Here is a 17464-nt window from a genome sequence, read left to right as displayed (position 1 = left end):
TGAACAAGTTAAAAAACACGAACATTCACTAATACAAAGACATCTATGTGCAACACGGTCGCTTGTGCGAAGGAATTATAAACCATATAACCCATTAACAAATTTTACCACATAGCTAAACAGCTCTCAAATTTGTCTTTGCCACAGGACCGTCACACAGGTCTGTGAAATTGGCTATCATGCATTTATAATATCCTGTAGTTTCCTGGCACATGCTTAACTAAATTGTTTGGCCCCCAGGGGATGAACTGTGCAACTAAATTGTAGGAGTGAAAAACTCCAGCCCATGTGCAGTGGTTTACCTGTTGCAACCACCAGGGCAATTGTATTAGCATAGCGACAGCATACAACTTTAGAATTTTTACAGGCAATGGCCAAACTACCTCGTGAAAAACACAGTGTCTTGAGTAACCTCCTAAATTTTTGGGAATTCGCAAAGATAGATTCATTTTTATTCCAAATAGTGGCGGTCAGCTAAACCTTAAATCACAACTTTATGCTTTTTCTTTGTTCTATCATCAACAATGGGGGATGACTTTTGGTCTCTACCCTCACTTCAGTTGGTTTCAAAATCATACATTTCAACATTAAAGCTAATGAGAGGAAAATATATTTAGCTTTCACTTAATGTTTGTTTATCCCAAAACTGTATATGCTTTTGTTGATAAAATTACCATAGATGAGACCAGACTGAACACTCGAATCTAACCCTTAGTAATAGGCTACTCTGATGTAATGGGAAAGGTTGCTACTATGATCTCCACCCATTTATGGTAATCCATTAAAAAGGCCAAATGTTAGTTTATGGTCCTCAGACTATCCTATCAATTTAGACAACATCCTTTGTTAACTGGAGATTTTGATTTAGTGTCCAACCCATCTAATATTTTCGCAGTTTGTAAAAATGTTATCTATACAACAACTCAACATTAGGGTGGAAATTAAGAAACTCTTAAGAATGGCAATCCAGACAGAAAACAGATGAATGACGTCACTAAAATCAAGGTACAATAAGTAATCCAGAGGAAACTCAATGTAGGCCTTAAACACGGTTACATCAATACTCTATTTGTTCATTAGTCAATTTACCATTTTAGAATTTGAACTCCATTAACGAGTATCAGGTGTTGGTTTTGAAAACAAGCATTATCCCAGTTATCGTTGGTAAATACAAATAAGAGAAACTATATTATTTAACCAAACTCAATTCAGCATTTAAAATACATCTAATTGTTATGTTGGGGAATATACTCGCTTCAGCTGTATTACCCTTTTTTTTTTTTAAGGCTATGACTATATTGGATTCAAATCCAGTCCTCATGGGACACTGCATGTCTCCTTAACGTACAAGTCTATCACCATGTGGATTCTCCATCCTACAACTTATACAATATATAAGGAGAGCGAAAACACAATACGTTAACCTTTTTGTAAGACAACCTTGAGACTATTTTACCAGATTAGAAAATCATTGTACCAAATCCTAATTCATCATAGGTTTCAGACGTACCCACACGTGGTGGGCCTTGATTAAGGCCTACCTACATTGTCGTGAGACCCCCCTTGAGGCCTTACGGTTTTAAACATTATCATCAACGCAATAAATACGTTTGACTCAAAATTACACAAGTACACATGACAAAGCACAACAAAACAGGTTATTTCTTGAATACCTATTAAAACATGTTCAAGCATGACAGAACAAAACAGGCTATTTCGAATGCCTATTAAAACATGCAATATAACATTCAATTGCTTCTCAAACTACATGTAATATTTAATTAAATAAGCTTGGCTATTACCGAGGAAGGTGATCAGGTTTCCTTGATAAGTTCCAGCTTCATTTAATGATTAAGTACGATACATTTTTAGGAAATAAACATTTAAGAACTCTGAATCAATGATTATGAAAGCTCACGTCAGTTCCTAGTATTGTCCATGATTCCAGGATCCCATAAGAGAGACTCCATCTTGAGACTACTGTCGGTCAGCCAGGTGGTCAAACAGAATGAATCTTCGTCCATTTCGATTGTCTCCTTTTGCGCCTTTCGACTTTTGTCCTTTCTCGGCCATCTTAACTTTCCTCTGTCTTCTCTCTTCGTCTGTACCACACTCTCCATCTGTCCATATACAACTTCCTCGGAATCCATCTTGTTTAGCCGGAAAACGTTCTTTTTCTTTCTGTCCATTTCGAGTCCAGGCATCGTTGTTATTGATCCTTTTCGTTCTTGATGATATCCTATTCGCGCCTTGCTTTTTAAACATGAACGCATCATGCGCGTCAGAGGCTGCAGTCCTCTTGTTGTATTTGTACAACTGGACGGCATTATAATTTTACTTGTACAAGTCACTGTATAATTGCCGAAAAATACAATATCACACACTAATCCCGAAAAGGAAAATGGAGTGTCATCATACTATGGCGACATGGAATACAGTTCAGCACTGAAGCACACCGGTCAACGCCCCAACAAATTGAGACGGACTGTCCGCACCCGCAGACAGATTCCACGCAATAAAAATCACGGCCTAGTCGGGTCGTCATAGGGCTTCTTTTGGCAAACTAACGCGTTTTTGCAATCTTGACAGTTCGTTCTATGGCGTAGTTTTACGACTCACTGTTCAGTTGTCTTCAGCAACCAGTAACCGGGAAAACAACTTCTTCCTCATGATTGCAAATCGAGCCCCTAAGCTCTCCAACCGAAGTTCAGCAGAATCGTTAAAACATATCCATCGGGTCGCGGCAGCATCATGTTAGAAATCGGCCGTTTCGTATAGTGGTTGTAATAATTAGCATAACCGTTTGTCAAGGGAGAGAGAAAGTATATTATTTATTGCAGCATTAGAAAGTCTTGTTCATGAGGTTACGGACCTGGTCTTCCTTACACAACCTCAATCTCATCTCAGTCAATCTCTTCTCACTGTAATGTTGGTTACCAGCTAGCCTATACATTAAGGGCGTTTCTAACTTTTTAGAAGTCAACCCCCATGCCATATGGCCATCGTAAACATTCCTGTCATTAGAGCGCTACCTACTGAGAGATAATCTAAACAGAGAGGTTTCTGTTGTTCTCATTATATAGGCACATTCACTTCCAATGAAACGTACATTCATATTGTAATTGTTAATGCTCAGATTCTACAATACTATAGTCTGACGTTACAGTACTTTTCTACATTGACAAAACATTTTGAATGCATTGTGCTGCAAGAACAGTATTGCATAAGGAGAGGCAGAAGACGCATATCAATAAAGGGAATAGGACATGCATTTGGCTGGTGGCCCTAGACCTGAAGACAGGAATTGCTAAAAGAGTGTCTAAATACGATGCGAGTTAGTATTTGTGATGATTGAATTGTAAGTCAATAGTCTATATGTTTAGCTGATGATCCCACTTTTGTATGGCAGTGTTATAACATTAAATGAAAAAGCTAAAAGATGTGTGTGTTAGTAATTGGAGACTTGTTCTACCTGTAACATCTGTTTATTGATAAACTTATGAGATGGTTAGCGGTTGTGTATATGGCAAGAAGCAAGAGCAAGGAACGTGTTTAGCTTCTATGTTTCTAACAACTCAGGATATTGATACCTATAGCCAGTATAGCAAACAATGCGCTCACTTCCTTTGTAATGCAGGGTTATAAAATGCCATGAAAACCAATAGAAGTGTGTGTATGTATGGGTGGTGTAACTGTAACCCATTTGTATTTACATGCCTGTGATATTATTAGTGTGTATACGGCACACTAATAATAATAATAATAATATACGAAAAATAGTAAAAGGGAAGTGTAAACCCGTCTGGTAGCTACTAGTGCCATAGAAAGATAATAATTTATGTACTTACAGTGAATCGGTAAAGATATTTGAAGTGGGAGAAATCTCCCAGACTGAAGACTCTACCGTATCTATTAGCTATAAAAGCAAAAGTTAGCAATGGTAGTGCTGCCGCCTGCATTTTAGTTTTGTGTATAATTAGACAGGTAGATAGATAATAGGTTCATATATTGCCTCTGAAAACATGGAAAAAGGCAAAATAGCATGGTTCTACACCTCTCAGATTAAGAGGCCATGAATGGAAACTACATTAGCCAGATGACCACAAAGCATAAAAATGTAACTGACAAAACATTTTAATCATTTCAATAACCCCCTGTAACTGCTTTATACAATTCAAGTAGTTTTGGAAAATAGATCATAAATTAGTGAGACTGATGATAGCGAAGAGGTGCTGGAGGAGGAGCAGGCTGAGGGACAGCCAGCAGGAGCTGAAAGACTGAGTGGCCCAGAGAGTAGTGAGACAGTTACCGAAGCAAAAGGGAGACCGTGGTGAGCATGTTTTTGGGGTTTTGATTTAGGCATTATAGGAATAAAATCCTGACCCATGAGCTAATAAACAGCATAATGTACATTCTTAATATGAATGTAGGTAGTCATAAAACCTTTAATACATAGGGGCATGATAAACTATTCAGTATTGTCACATTTCAATACAAGTCATTTATTACTAGCTTTCCTATTAATAACCCCTTTACCCCCTTCTTTTAGCCAACTTGTAAGAAAGCATAGAGATTTATTTATTTTTTTACTGAATAACTTAATTGTAAATGATTTCATAGGACATAGATGTCTGTAAAACATCTAAAACTGTGTGACAGGTAATTTGGTTGATGGACTATTCTCCGAACATTCCACTGCAAATATATAGGATTATTGCAACATCTAAAATGCGGAATGGGACATTTTTTTGAATTTCAGGAAATTGGCTTATTCTGAAACATATCCTTGGAGACTTTGTAGAAGTTCAATAATTTTCTAAAAATATTATAAAGATAGGGAGAGGTCTCTAAAATTACTACCTGAAGGGGCCAAACTCGCGTATCACTGTGTGCGTAGCCATGCCCCCTGACATGCCCCTGACCATGCCAACCACCTAAGCCATTTTTTTTATCAAAGAAAAAACCTAAACACATTCTTAAATCATTAAGAATGCATCAGGTTTCAGAATTTCCACAACAACACTGTTTCCCAAAAAGTTGGGACGCTGTTAAAAATAAATTAAACTGAATGCAAAGATGTGCAAATCATTTAAACCCTAAATTCAATAGTAAATAGTACATTGGGACAAGATTGGGATAGGTTTGCCATTTTGTGAAAGACTGCGCAGGCAAATAGTGCAACAATTTAAGAGTATCGTTTAAGAGTTTGGTGATCTCATCATCTATGGTAGATAAAATCATTATAAGATTCAAAGAATCCGGAGAAATCGCTGTACACAATGGACAAGGCTGAAAACCAATACTGGATGGTCATAATCTCCGGGCTCTCAGGCAGCACTGCAATGAAAACAGACAGGATTCTGTACTGGAAATCACTGCATGGGCTCAGAAACACTTCCGAAAACCACTGCCTGTGAACACAACACGTCGCTGCATCCACAAATGCAAGTTAAAACTCTACCATGCAAAGAAGAAAACATACATAAACATCATCCAGAAACGCTACAGTTCTTAAACACTTATAGAGTATTGTTAAAAGGAGAGGTGATGCAACACAATGGTAAACACGCACCGTCCCATTAAAAATAATCAAATTACATCAAATTCAAAACGTATTTTTTTCCAAAGACAATAACATTTCTGTATTAACATTTGATATGTTGTCTTTGTACTATTTTCAATTAAATAGAGGGATTAATGATTTGCGCATCGTTGCATTCTGTTTTTATTTTAATTTTATGGAAATGAGGTTGTACAAAAGTAGTGGTATAATAATTCTACTTGGTACATATGTTGGCTAAGATGAAAAACGACTGCAAGCATTTTTTGTTAGCCACACGGTGGTCTTCCAAATTTTGTAAGCGCACCATGCTCACCCTGTTTGAGTGAGAGACATGAAAAGAGGTAGAAACATGCTTCTCCTCACAAGGAACATATTTGCAAATGGGACTCATTATCTTTGTCTTAATGTTTTTTCAGCCATTTTGAAAATCACTTAAAAAGCAACTCCTGTGGTACAAAATGTCAGGTTTTCACATACCTTCATATTTGGCATCTATGGATGATGGTCTTCTAATGTTATATAAACCAGGCCAGCATGTTGAAAGACATGGCTGCTATTGACCAATGATGCCCTGATGAGTTATACAGATGCGCAGATAAAGAGTCAATGATGCCCCCTAGGCAAATACCAGATCCCCCCACATTCCTTTTCTAATTTGAACAACGGTACTCAGTCCTTTAATCAGTGAGAATACATTGGTTAGAGAAATTTCCACAACATCCCCCATGGGAATTAAAAGCACAACCCCAATCCTATGCACTACCAACTGAGCTAGACAGGACCCCATTATACATTATTTATTCATATTTGTAATTTAGTATTCAGAATAGCTTATTTACTATTTGTACTTAATGACATACTGTACCATCCATATTTTACTTTACTTACATTAACACCTGTCATTTATTTTCAGGAAGACGTAGAGGCTCAGATCAAATCAGACAAAATTAAACTAGCACTGGAGAAGCTGAAAGAGGCCAAAGTCAAAAAGGTAAGTGGCATGACAGAATATTTATACACACAATATAAGCCATAGTCCAAAACCAAGAGGCATTTTTGGAAATGCAATAGAAAAAACAGTACAGTTGAATGATCTTTCTCAAAATCATAACAAGGCAATAAAGTTTTCGATTCCATACATAGGCATTTTCACCTTTTCAGAGCAGCTATTTCCAAACCTGGCACTGACACATGCGTTCATGCAACTGTGTGAAAACAATCACCTTGGGTTGTGAAATCTAAGATTTTCCTCAGAGTCAATTACTATATAATGCTTTTGAAAACCAACTGTCATACACATAATATATGAATTGCCATTATATCATAACATGACATTGGAATGTGTCAAAAATTGCAGACCTGCCAACATGTACGCATATGGTTTAGGGTGTAATTAATTTCATCTATCTTGTCTAACTCTTGATAAAGTTTTACTCTTCCCCTCGCTCCATTGATTTTAGCTGCCTCCGTGCCCTCCAACCTACCGCTTTCCCCAACCTTAGTTTACCCTGTTACACTACCAATCTTTTAAACACCCATTCTATGATCAATAAATCACTCCTCCTTCATGAACTCATATTGGACAATAATCTGGACTTTTTTCTCCCTTAATCTAGCTTCTCCCCCTGGTTATAGCTATCTGTGCCAACCCTGCCTCACTGGCTGCGGTGGTGGCTTTGCTGTTTTGCACAAATCCATTTGAAAAGTTACTCAGCTGTCTCTTCCCTCATTTCTCTCATTTGAATACATTGCATACAAATCAGCCTGTTCCCTCACCACTATTCTAATTTATTTTGGACCTAGCAGAATTACTCACCATAGCGGTATCACTTTCCTCCCGCCTTCTGCTGCTTGGCGACATGAACATTCACATTTACTCCTCAAGCTATAAACTCACCTCTAATATCACCCAACCCAACATTTCCCAACCCACATCAAGGACCACATTCTTGACCTAATTTGCACTGTTGCCCTCAACATCACTCACATCTCCCCTTCACTGTTCCCCTTATCTGACCATAAGACACCAAATTTCTCTTTTTCCTCAAACATACCACACAATACTGTGAAACGACTCATCTCCTTCCGCAACATAAAAGCTGTTGACCCCCAGACATTCTCGGATTGCAATCTGTTCTGCCCTTCCCCTGGACTTTGCACCTTGCATGCCTGAAGACCTCACCAAACAGTTCAATACTACTCTATCTGCTGCCCTCAACTCCATGGCCCCACTTCAAACTAAAAATTAAACTAAAAAAACCTTCAAATCCGATTTCACCCTGGTTTCTGAGCTCCGTGCCATGAAGCAGGAGGGCCGCCGGCTTGAACGTTGAACCAGAACTGGCTTAACTGTTCATGCTGAAGCCTATAAGCTTCACCTCTCCTTGTACAGAGATGCTCTTCATGCTTCCAGAACCTCTTTCATCTCCAACACCATCAAAACCTCCAACACAGACTCCCAGACTTTGTTCTCCACTATCAACAAACCCCTCCTAAAACGCAGTGAGCCCTCCACACCATCCACTCTGTTCTTTTCTTCAGTTATTTAAGGACAAGATTACTTACATTTAATGATTCCTTGGCTAACCCATCTCCCCCAGTTCTTTCTTCCACTCTCAACCACCTACCCTGTCCTGTTATACAAACCCTACTGAGCACTTTAACCCTATTCGACTCACCATTTATCACAAAACTTATTTTATTTTCAAAAACAACTACCTGCTCCCTGGATCCCCTTCCTGCCACTCTCATTAAGGCCTGCCTTCCTGCTCTTGGTCCTTACATCACTCAAATAGTAAATCTTTCTCTCTACCATGGCATCGTCCCCTCCAGCTTTAAACATGCTGTTGTCACACCCATCCTAAAGAAACTTGGCCTGGACACCACCAATTTCCATAACTTCTGCCCCATCTCCAACCTCCCCTTCCTTGCGAAAACCCTGGAAAGGACTGCTGCCACCCAACTTCAATGCCACCTCTTCAATAACTGTCTGTTTGAGCCTTTTCAATCTGGCTTTCGACCACTCCACAGTACTGAAACTGCCCTCCTCAAAGTTGTTAATGACCTTCTTGTATCTACTGATGCTGGTGCCCTCACCAACTTGCTCCACCCTATCCCTCAGACCAGATTCCCCAATACCATTCCTCCAGGTCACTCCACTCTGCCACTGCTGGCCTCCTTATCATCCCTCGATCCAAGCTGCGGAGCTTTGGAGACAGGGCTTTTTCAAGGGCTGCTCCAAGACTTTGGAATGCCCATCCACAATTCATTCGTGACTCCAAATCTATTGCCATCTACATCCAGCTTCTCAAGTCTCATCTGTTCAAACAAGCCTATCCTTAAGCCTATGCTTAGCCACAGCCCTATGTTGTTTGACCCACCCCCCCTTTTTGTTTTTGTAAAGTTAGCTACCGTTTGTCTCATTGCTCTATCCATAGTTGTTTGTTATGTATGTATTGTAAAGTGGCTTTGGGTCTTTGAAAAGCGCTATTTAAATGTAATGTATTATTGTTATTATTATTATTATAGAAGGCCAGCATCCCGGAGTCACCTCTTCACAGCTGATGTTAAGACTGGTGTTTTGGTACTATTTTATAAAGCTACTATTTTATAAATACACTCTTATGTATTTGTCCTCTTGCTCAGTTGTGCACTAGGGCATTCCACTCATATTTCTCTTCTGGTTAGAGCCTGTTTGCAATGTCCTGTGAAGGGAATAGTACACAGTGTTGTACAAGATCTTCAGTTTCTTGGCAATTTCTCGCATGGAATAGCTTTAATTTCACAAAACAATAATCAACTGACAAGTTTCAGAAGATACTTCATTGATAAACTTGGATTAGCAAAAACAATTGCCATTGGAACACAGGACTGATGGTTGCTGGTAATGGGCCTCGGCACACCTGTGTAGATATTCTGTTAAAAATCATCAGTTTCCAGCTACAATAGTCATTTACAATATTAACCGTGCTTACACAATATTTATGATCAATTTGATGTTATTTCAATGAACAAAAATATTGCTTTTCTCTGGATAACAAGGTCATTTCCAAGCTACCAAAAACTTTTGAACAGTGGTTTAGGTATGAAAATATAGGTTTCTGCTGTACATTTGTATATATTTGATAGGGGACAAATTGTAAATCAATATGCTGCAAAAAGGTACTTTTGAATGTTCACCAAGCACACATGTTTTAAAGAAACACCTGTTGTGAGTCAAGAGATGGAGGTTTCATTTCCTAATGATCTGTGGCATTGTTTTTCGTGGTCAAACACCACTGGGTCCACTGTGTTTTAGAGATGAAAGATATAATAGAAGGTTCTGGAAAGAGTAAATTACATTTACTTTTTTTAACCACTTGTTAAAATAACAAATCTTGAAAGAAAATAATATTAAAGTGTTCAAGTGCTTTGTGTCCATTAAAATTAACAAACACTCAATTGCTGCCTGTTGGTCTGTGACCATCAGTCATTACACCTGACTTAACCATTCATGACAGAATTGTCATCTATAAACTGTTTTACTCAACACTGTCCATGTAAAGCTTGATTATGCTAATGGGAAGTCATTTTGAGATGCTACAGTTGTCCTAATCATGAAATGCTAATATCAGTTATATGCTAAATATATCCACATGAAACAGCCAGTATGTGCAATGCTCTATAAAATAATTTTGACCTAGAACACAACACAGATCATCCAATCTCTATGCAGCTGGTGGTGAAGGTTGTGATGAATGATGGAAGCTCCAAGACACTGATGGTGGATGAGAGACAGACAGTAAGGGATGTTTTGGACAACTTGTTTGAGAAGACTCACTGTGACTGTAACGTGGACTGGAGCCTATCTGAGACCAACCCTGAGCTGCAGCTTGGTGAGTAAATCGCATGACAGTATTTGTATTTTCAGCCTTAAGACTTGGAAATGGAAATGAGTCAGAGGTGGCATGTGGTAGCTCATTTCCATTAGGCTTGAGGCTGAAAATACCTTGGCACATAAAGAGCTCAGTTTCACATTGATAAAAGAAGGGTGAGATAATTGGTATCCTATAATTCTCCAGCATCAAGCTAAAATAAATGTTGTAGGTTCTATTTTGGTGCTTGTTTCATGGCCTTAAAAGTAACCAATTTTTATGGTGAAAATATAGTAAATAGTACAATAAAGATTATTTCAGAGGTTGTAATCAACGTCTCAGTTGTTGTAAATTCAAATTATACAACAGGCTACAAAGCCTGTTAAATGGAATGTTGTTGGTTGTGGTTCCCTTAATTTGTTAATTGCTTTGCACAGAATGCTTAGTTTTGCAGTGATATATTAGTCAAATGTTCTGGGAAAGACAGAATTCCAAACAAACTTCAAGCTAGGTGTGGGTATTGGCAAGTATCTTGTGATATGATACATATCACGATAAATGTTATGATTCAATACATCCCGATTCATCACAATATCACAACTGAATCACAAAGTTATTGCATTCAGTGTGATGTGGACCTAGCAAATTGCCTGGTTGTCCTAAAAAGTCAATGTAGGTGTGCAGTGGAGTAGTGAGTTTCCAACACTTCACAAATTAACACCACAGAAGTGTCTTCCACTGTGTTGGGACCATATGACCTTTCCAGTCAACTGGCCCGTGGTACTCTGACCTGCAGTATGTGGAGTCCTTCAGGACACAGGAGGATTCTCCTCTCATCTCGCTGTCGATGAGTCATGTAGAAATGGAGTGTGAAGCCAAATAATCTGACCCTGGCATTGTTCTGCGATGTGAGTGGTCAGGAAGATATGAAACAGATCTGTGAGGAATCTCTGAGGAAAATACATGAACAGTCCGTATTTATTACAGTTAAAAGGTGTGTGGTAAGTTACAGCCCTACTGTCTTATGTCACATAGGTTTTATCCAAAGGGCAGACTGTCCCCCCACCTTACCCTTCCTGCCGTAGGTGTTTACCATCAAGGGGGTAGGCGAACATTATAAAAGGCAGTCAACCACATTCCTGAAGAACAAATGACAGATTCCCTTATTGGTTTAGGCAGATGAACCCTTTGACACGTACGATCACACCACTGTGATCAAGCTAGAGTGGTCCCTGAAGTGTACGATCACACCAGTGTGATTAGAACGTATTGTTTAGAACGCACCATTAGCACATTTAGGTACAATTAACATAACAATGGTTGGTCAGACCACACTGTCATTTACACACTATGATATTAACCAGGTAGTAAGCATTCAAATCGGGACAAGAAGTGTTACTTACGTACCAACAGACAGCCAACACTAATACACAAAAACGAATGATATTAGCGACTACTATAGAGCATCTTAACATTTCCTGGAAGAGCTGACAACCGATCAAAACCATTGTAAATACCTTCTAGAAGTTATGTTACCCGTTGTGGGCGCCGCTATGCTTGTTATATAGTTTATTCATTTTCACTGCACTGAATTACAGGTCACGCTTTGTTAGCTAGCGGTTAGCTGATGTTTGCTAGCTAGCTACAGTTACACATCAACCAGCTTTTGCAGCTCTTTGAATTCGAGTCAATGAGAGAAGCTTGCAATGCAATGTATGTAGTGTTCCTTACCTGGCAAGGTGACGGTTCAAATTCTGGAACTCCATCGGACCTTCTTCCAATGGGTATTGTTCCGTCAACTCCCAACAATGAAAACAATAGATCAGTCCTGAAAAATGGTGGATCTCAGAAGTTCCATCATTATTTTATGCCCTATTAAAGCAAGTTTCCATATTAGTCTATGTCAAATTTCCTTTTCCATACAGAACTGGCTTGGTTGATGTTTGATTCCTTGTGTTATATTTATGCCAGATAGCAACTAGCAATGAAATCAGAAATGGTAAGATTTATTCTATTCAACCATTAAAATGTTAAACCTTGCATCAAACAAAACAATTTCCAAATAAACGAATTAAAAACAAATCCTGTTAATGGAAGATGTGAAACATAACAGATGCCAATGCCCTGTTATAACTATACAAAATAGATTTTTTTTTGTTTTCAGGTAAGTATAAGTACCAATTTGATTTGTTTTGAACTCTCAGTTCAGCTCTTTCCTATCATAATCAATTATCATACCATACATTCCACCCTGCTTTCACTTCATTTAGTCAATGGAAATGTGACAATAAATCAAATGTATTTATAAAGCCCTTTTTACAACAGCAATTGTCACAAAGTGCTTTTACAGAAACACCCGGCCTTAAACCCCAAGGAGCAAACAACAGTAGTGTTGAATTTCAGTGGCTATGAAAAACTCCCTAAGAAGGCCGAATTTTAGGAAGAAACCTAGAGAGGACCCAGGCTCAGAGGGGTGACCAGTCTTCTTCTGGCTGTGCCGGGTGAACATATTAAGAGTCCAATTGGAATAATTAATAAATGACACCATGAGGGAAAGCAGAATCACAGCGAATATGGCCTCAGGAGGGGTGAACCTGCACTGGCCATCATTTTAAGACAGAGATGAAAAAAAGATAATTGGTAATAATGATGGCTCTAGAATCCATTCAATAAGGAGTTGAATAATGTATATCAATGTTTCTTAATCCTGTGTCCTGAGGACCCAAAGGGGTGCACATTTTTGTTTTTGCCCTCGCAACTAAATCCTAAAATTATGTTTTAGGATTTCTTCAGGATAGACCCACACTTTGCTGGCTACATGAGTCTCTTGTCTTTTCACTTGACGAAAAAGTCTGTTATCGTCACTGATATTGATACAGTAGTTATTGTATCAATGTCATCGATGGATGGCTAATAAGCTGTTAAAACAGCCAGTGGCAAAAGTCATACAGTTCATAGATACTATTTGTGGTGGAGGTAAACTTAATAGAGAAACATTACTCAGTTCAACATGATGGTTAATGGTGTCTAACAAAATATTCAAATCGGCATGATGTTAATGCATGACAAAATTATGTAATGTCAAGAGGCTATACTGACACCCAGTAAATGTACTGCTCTGTGGTGTAGTGGTTAATGACACTGCCTTTGACGTGGGCGACCTGGGTTTGATTCTCGAGAGGGCAGCCATGATTGACGCGTTTGATTGCGGCCGGCTGAACTAGTCTTGCTTAAGTTACTATCCACTTGAAAACATATTGAGTATAGTATGTTGGTAACACTTAACAATAAGTGTACATTCATTGACGTTAGTTAAAGATGTAGAAAATATTAACAAACATTAATTATAGGTCTTAATAAACAAGTTTTCGTCTTTGTTAATATTATCTAAGGCCGTTATACACTCACACTAAAGGATTATTAGGAACACCATACTAATACTGTGTTTGACCCCCTTTCGCCTTCAGAACTGCCTTAATTCTACGTGGCATTGATTCAACAAGGTGCTGAAAGCATTCTTTAGAAATGTTGGCCCATATTGATAGGATAGCATCTTGCAGTTGATGGAGATTTGTGGGATGCACATCCAGGGCACAAAGCTCCCGTTCCACCACATCCCTAAGATGCTCTATTGGATTGAGATCAGGTGACTGTGGGGGCCATTTCAGTACAGTGAACTCATTGCCATTTCAGTACAGTGAACTCATTGTCATGTTCAAGAAACCAATGATTCGAGCTTTGTGACATGGTGCATTATCCTGCTGGAAGTAGCCATCAGAGGATGGGTACATGGTGGTCATAAAGGGATGGACATGGTCAGAAACAATGCTCAGGTAGGCCATGGCATTTAAACGATGCCCAATTGGCACTAAGGGGCCTAAAGTGTGCCAAGAAAACATCCCCCACACAATTACACCAAGGCATGATGGTAACAAGGCATGATGGATCCATGTTTTCATTCTGTTTACGCCAAATTCTGACTCATCAGACCAGGCAACATTCTTCCAATGTTCAACCGTCCAATTTTGGTGAGGTCGTGCAAATTGTAGCCTCTTTTCCTATTTGTAGTGGAGATGAGTGGTACCCGGTGGGGTCTTCTGCTGTTGTAGCCCATCCGCCTCAAGGTTGTGCGTGTTGTGGCATCACAAATGCTTTGCTGTATACCTTGGTTGTAACGAGTGGTTATTTCAGTCAAAGTTGCTCTTCTATCAGCTTGAATCAATCGGCCCATTCTCCTCTGACCTCTAGCATCAACAAGGCATTTTCGCCCACAGGACTGCCGCATACTGGATGTTTTTCCCTTTTCACACCATTCTTTGTAATCCCTAGAAATGGTTGTGCATGAAAATCCCTAACTGTGCAGATTGTGAAATACTCAGACCGGCCCGTCTGGCACCAACAACCATGCCACGCTCAAAATTGCTTAAAACACCTTTCAATTAATTTAGGGGTGTGGTCCTGGTCAAGACAATCTCCTGAACTCCAAACTGAATGTCAGAATGGACATTCAGTTTGGAGTTCAGGAGATTGTCTTGACCAGGACCACACCCCTAAATTAATTGAAAGGTGTTTTAAGCAATTTTGACATTCAGTTTGGAGTTCAGGAGATTGTCTTGACCAGGACCACACCCCTAAATTAATTGAAGCAACTACCATGTGATTGGTTGATTAGATAATTGCATTAATGAGAAATTGAACAGGTATTACTAATAATCCTTTAGGTGAGTGTATATGTAAGTACTAATATTAGTAAATGCATTAACATTTACTATGTTCATTTAATGAGTGATTGTTCATGTTTATTTATGTTGAAGTTAACATTTGTACATACAAAGATTAAACATTGTATTTACCTAGCTTTTTTTGTACTCTGCACATTTAAATTACTTGCTCATCTTCCAGCATCACATCTTCCTCTTGAGAACAGAGTACAAACTTGAATTTACTTATATTTGACTTACTCCAATACCTTATATATGCTTGTGTGCACATACAGTACAATTACAAAATAGTGAGGAAATATTCACTAAATGAACTGCGTGCATGACCATTGTGGTATATTAGAAAACAACAGCAATAAACGTATTACCAATGTTTGTGCGCAATCCATTAGCATGACTTAATAGTAGTAAACCATTAATTAAAGGCAATTGTGACCCTTATTGTAATGTGTAAACCATATGAATAGTAATTAATGAATAACTAAGGTTTGTAGAGTCGTCATTAGCATGACTTAATAGTAGTAAAGCATTGATTAAAGGCATTTGTGTCCCTTATTGTAATGTGTAAACCATGTGGGTTGTAATTCATGGATGATTAATGTTTGTAGTCTTTATTATCATGACTTAATAGTAGTAAAGTCATTAGAAATTAGTGAGGTCCAGATTGTATTTCTTTTAATAGAGATTATTTGCAATTCATACCAAAATTACATACATAAACACAACCAAAGTTATACACTAGTCACACAAACTCACTATCTATAATGATATACAGAGGGACCTGTTGGTAATTTATATTACTTTACGTTTGCTCTCTTCTTCTGTGTGTGTGTGTGTGTGTGTGTGTGTGTGTTTTGTGAGAGAGAGGGAGAGAGAGATAAGAGATAGTAAAAAAGAATGGGAGAGAGAGAGTCAGGAGAAGAGCTATTAAACAATTTTGAAAAGGATTCTTTGATTTACATCAGTTTTCATGTTCTCATATTTAAAAACTGAGATTACTGTATATTGTGCACTAACTATGTAAAGTGACATTAGAGATGCAAAAAAGGAGATTCACAGCATTATGCAAATACTATAATGCTAGCCATAATGTGCATTAATGTCAGTGCCACTTATATACAGTTTGGAACTAAAACCTTCCAACCAGGCCACCCCCCCTCCTAGGTGTTAATATTGGTCTGTGCTGGATACCCTGTATGACACACAATTAATTACATTTCTTTGTTCTGGTAAACAGGAGGAATAATATGTTGCAATTCACAGACTTTCAAGAGTGATCTCTCTTCAATCACAGAGAAATTGTAGCTCCAAAAAGGCCATCATTATTTTCCAAGTGGCTCTTTAAGGCTCTTCCTTGGCAGTGAAGGTTTGAACCGGGCAGTGGGAAAAGCAATGTGTTTGGTTGAAGAACACACTAACTACAAGACATTCATCATATTCTTTCTCTCCATTTCTTGGCTCACTGAAATTGCATGAAATTAGAAGGGCAGATACAGACACACAAGTTATGACCTGGTACTGCAAATACGACAGGGAAATCTTGGTATACTAATCTTCACAACATGCATTACCTTTTGGTAACCACCTTACCTTTTTCACAACATGCTAACAAGCTAGTTAATCATCATAGCCTCAAGCCAGTTAGCCTTGACTAACTCTAACGGTTACTACTTCAAATACATGAAATGCTGCATACTGTATCAACATTGATGCTATGGTAATGAAAGCTTTTGAGGAGTAACATATTTTTTTATAATTACAACCTCATCGCCTGCATTTATTGCTGTTGGTTTCTATCATAATGTTCATGCATAAAGTACATTTAGTAAATATTTCCTCACTATACAATAATTGTACAGTATGTGCACAAGCATTTATAAGGTATAACTCAAAGATGAGTTCATTCAAGTTTGTCTTCTGTTCTCAACCTGTTCTCAAGAGGAAGATGTGACGCTGGAAGATGAGCAAGTTAGTTAAATGCGCAATATGAAAAAAGGTAAAATACAATCTTTAGTTAATATATGTATAGATGTTTATTTGAACAGGGATAAACATGAACAATCATGTATTAAATTGATGTAGTAAATGTTAACACATTTTAACTAATACATTAGGTAACATGAATATGTACATATAAAACTACCTTAGTTAATATTAACACTAATTTAAGTTACTGTTGATTGTTAATATTTACTAAATCATTAACTAATGTTAATTAATGTACCCTTATTGTAATACCAATATGTCTAACCCATACTTAAATTGTATACATCTACCTGTTAAATACATTTGTTCTTACTTGTCTAAAAGGAATGTGGACTAAAACT

At 38.1% G+C, this 17464-nt stretch overlaps 1 protein-coding gene across 1 annotated transcript in view; it reads left to right on the top strand.

Moving 5' to 3' along the window:
- apbb1ip (amyloid beta (A4) precursor protein-binding, family B, member 1 interacting protein) overlaps positions 1-17464 on the top strand; it is a 59432-nt gene that overhangs the window by 28309 nt on the left and 13659 nt on the right. Inside the window, exons 5-6 of the mRNA XM_013132283.3 lie at positions 6477-6554; positions 10278-10437. Coding sequence (XP_012987737.2) covers positions 6477-6554; positions 10278-10437 — 238 coding nt within the window. The remainder of the gene's footprint in view (positions 1-6476; positions 6555-10277; positions 10438-17464) is intronic.

Source organism: Esox lucius, chromosome 21 (genome assembly GCF_011004845.1).
Source record: "Esox lucius isolate fEsoLuc1 chromosome 21, fEsoLuc1.pri, whole genome shotgun sequence".
Lineage (NCBI taxonomy): Eukaryota > Metazoa > Chordata > Actinopteri > Esociformes > Esocidae > Esox > Esox lucius.
Note: the sequence above shows the minus strand (reverse complement) of the source record. Positions and strands in the feature narration are given on the sequence as shown.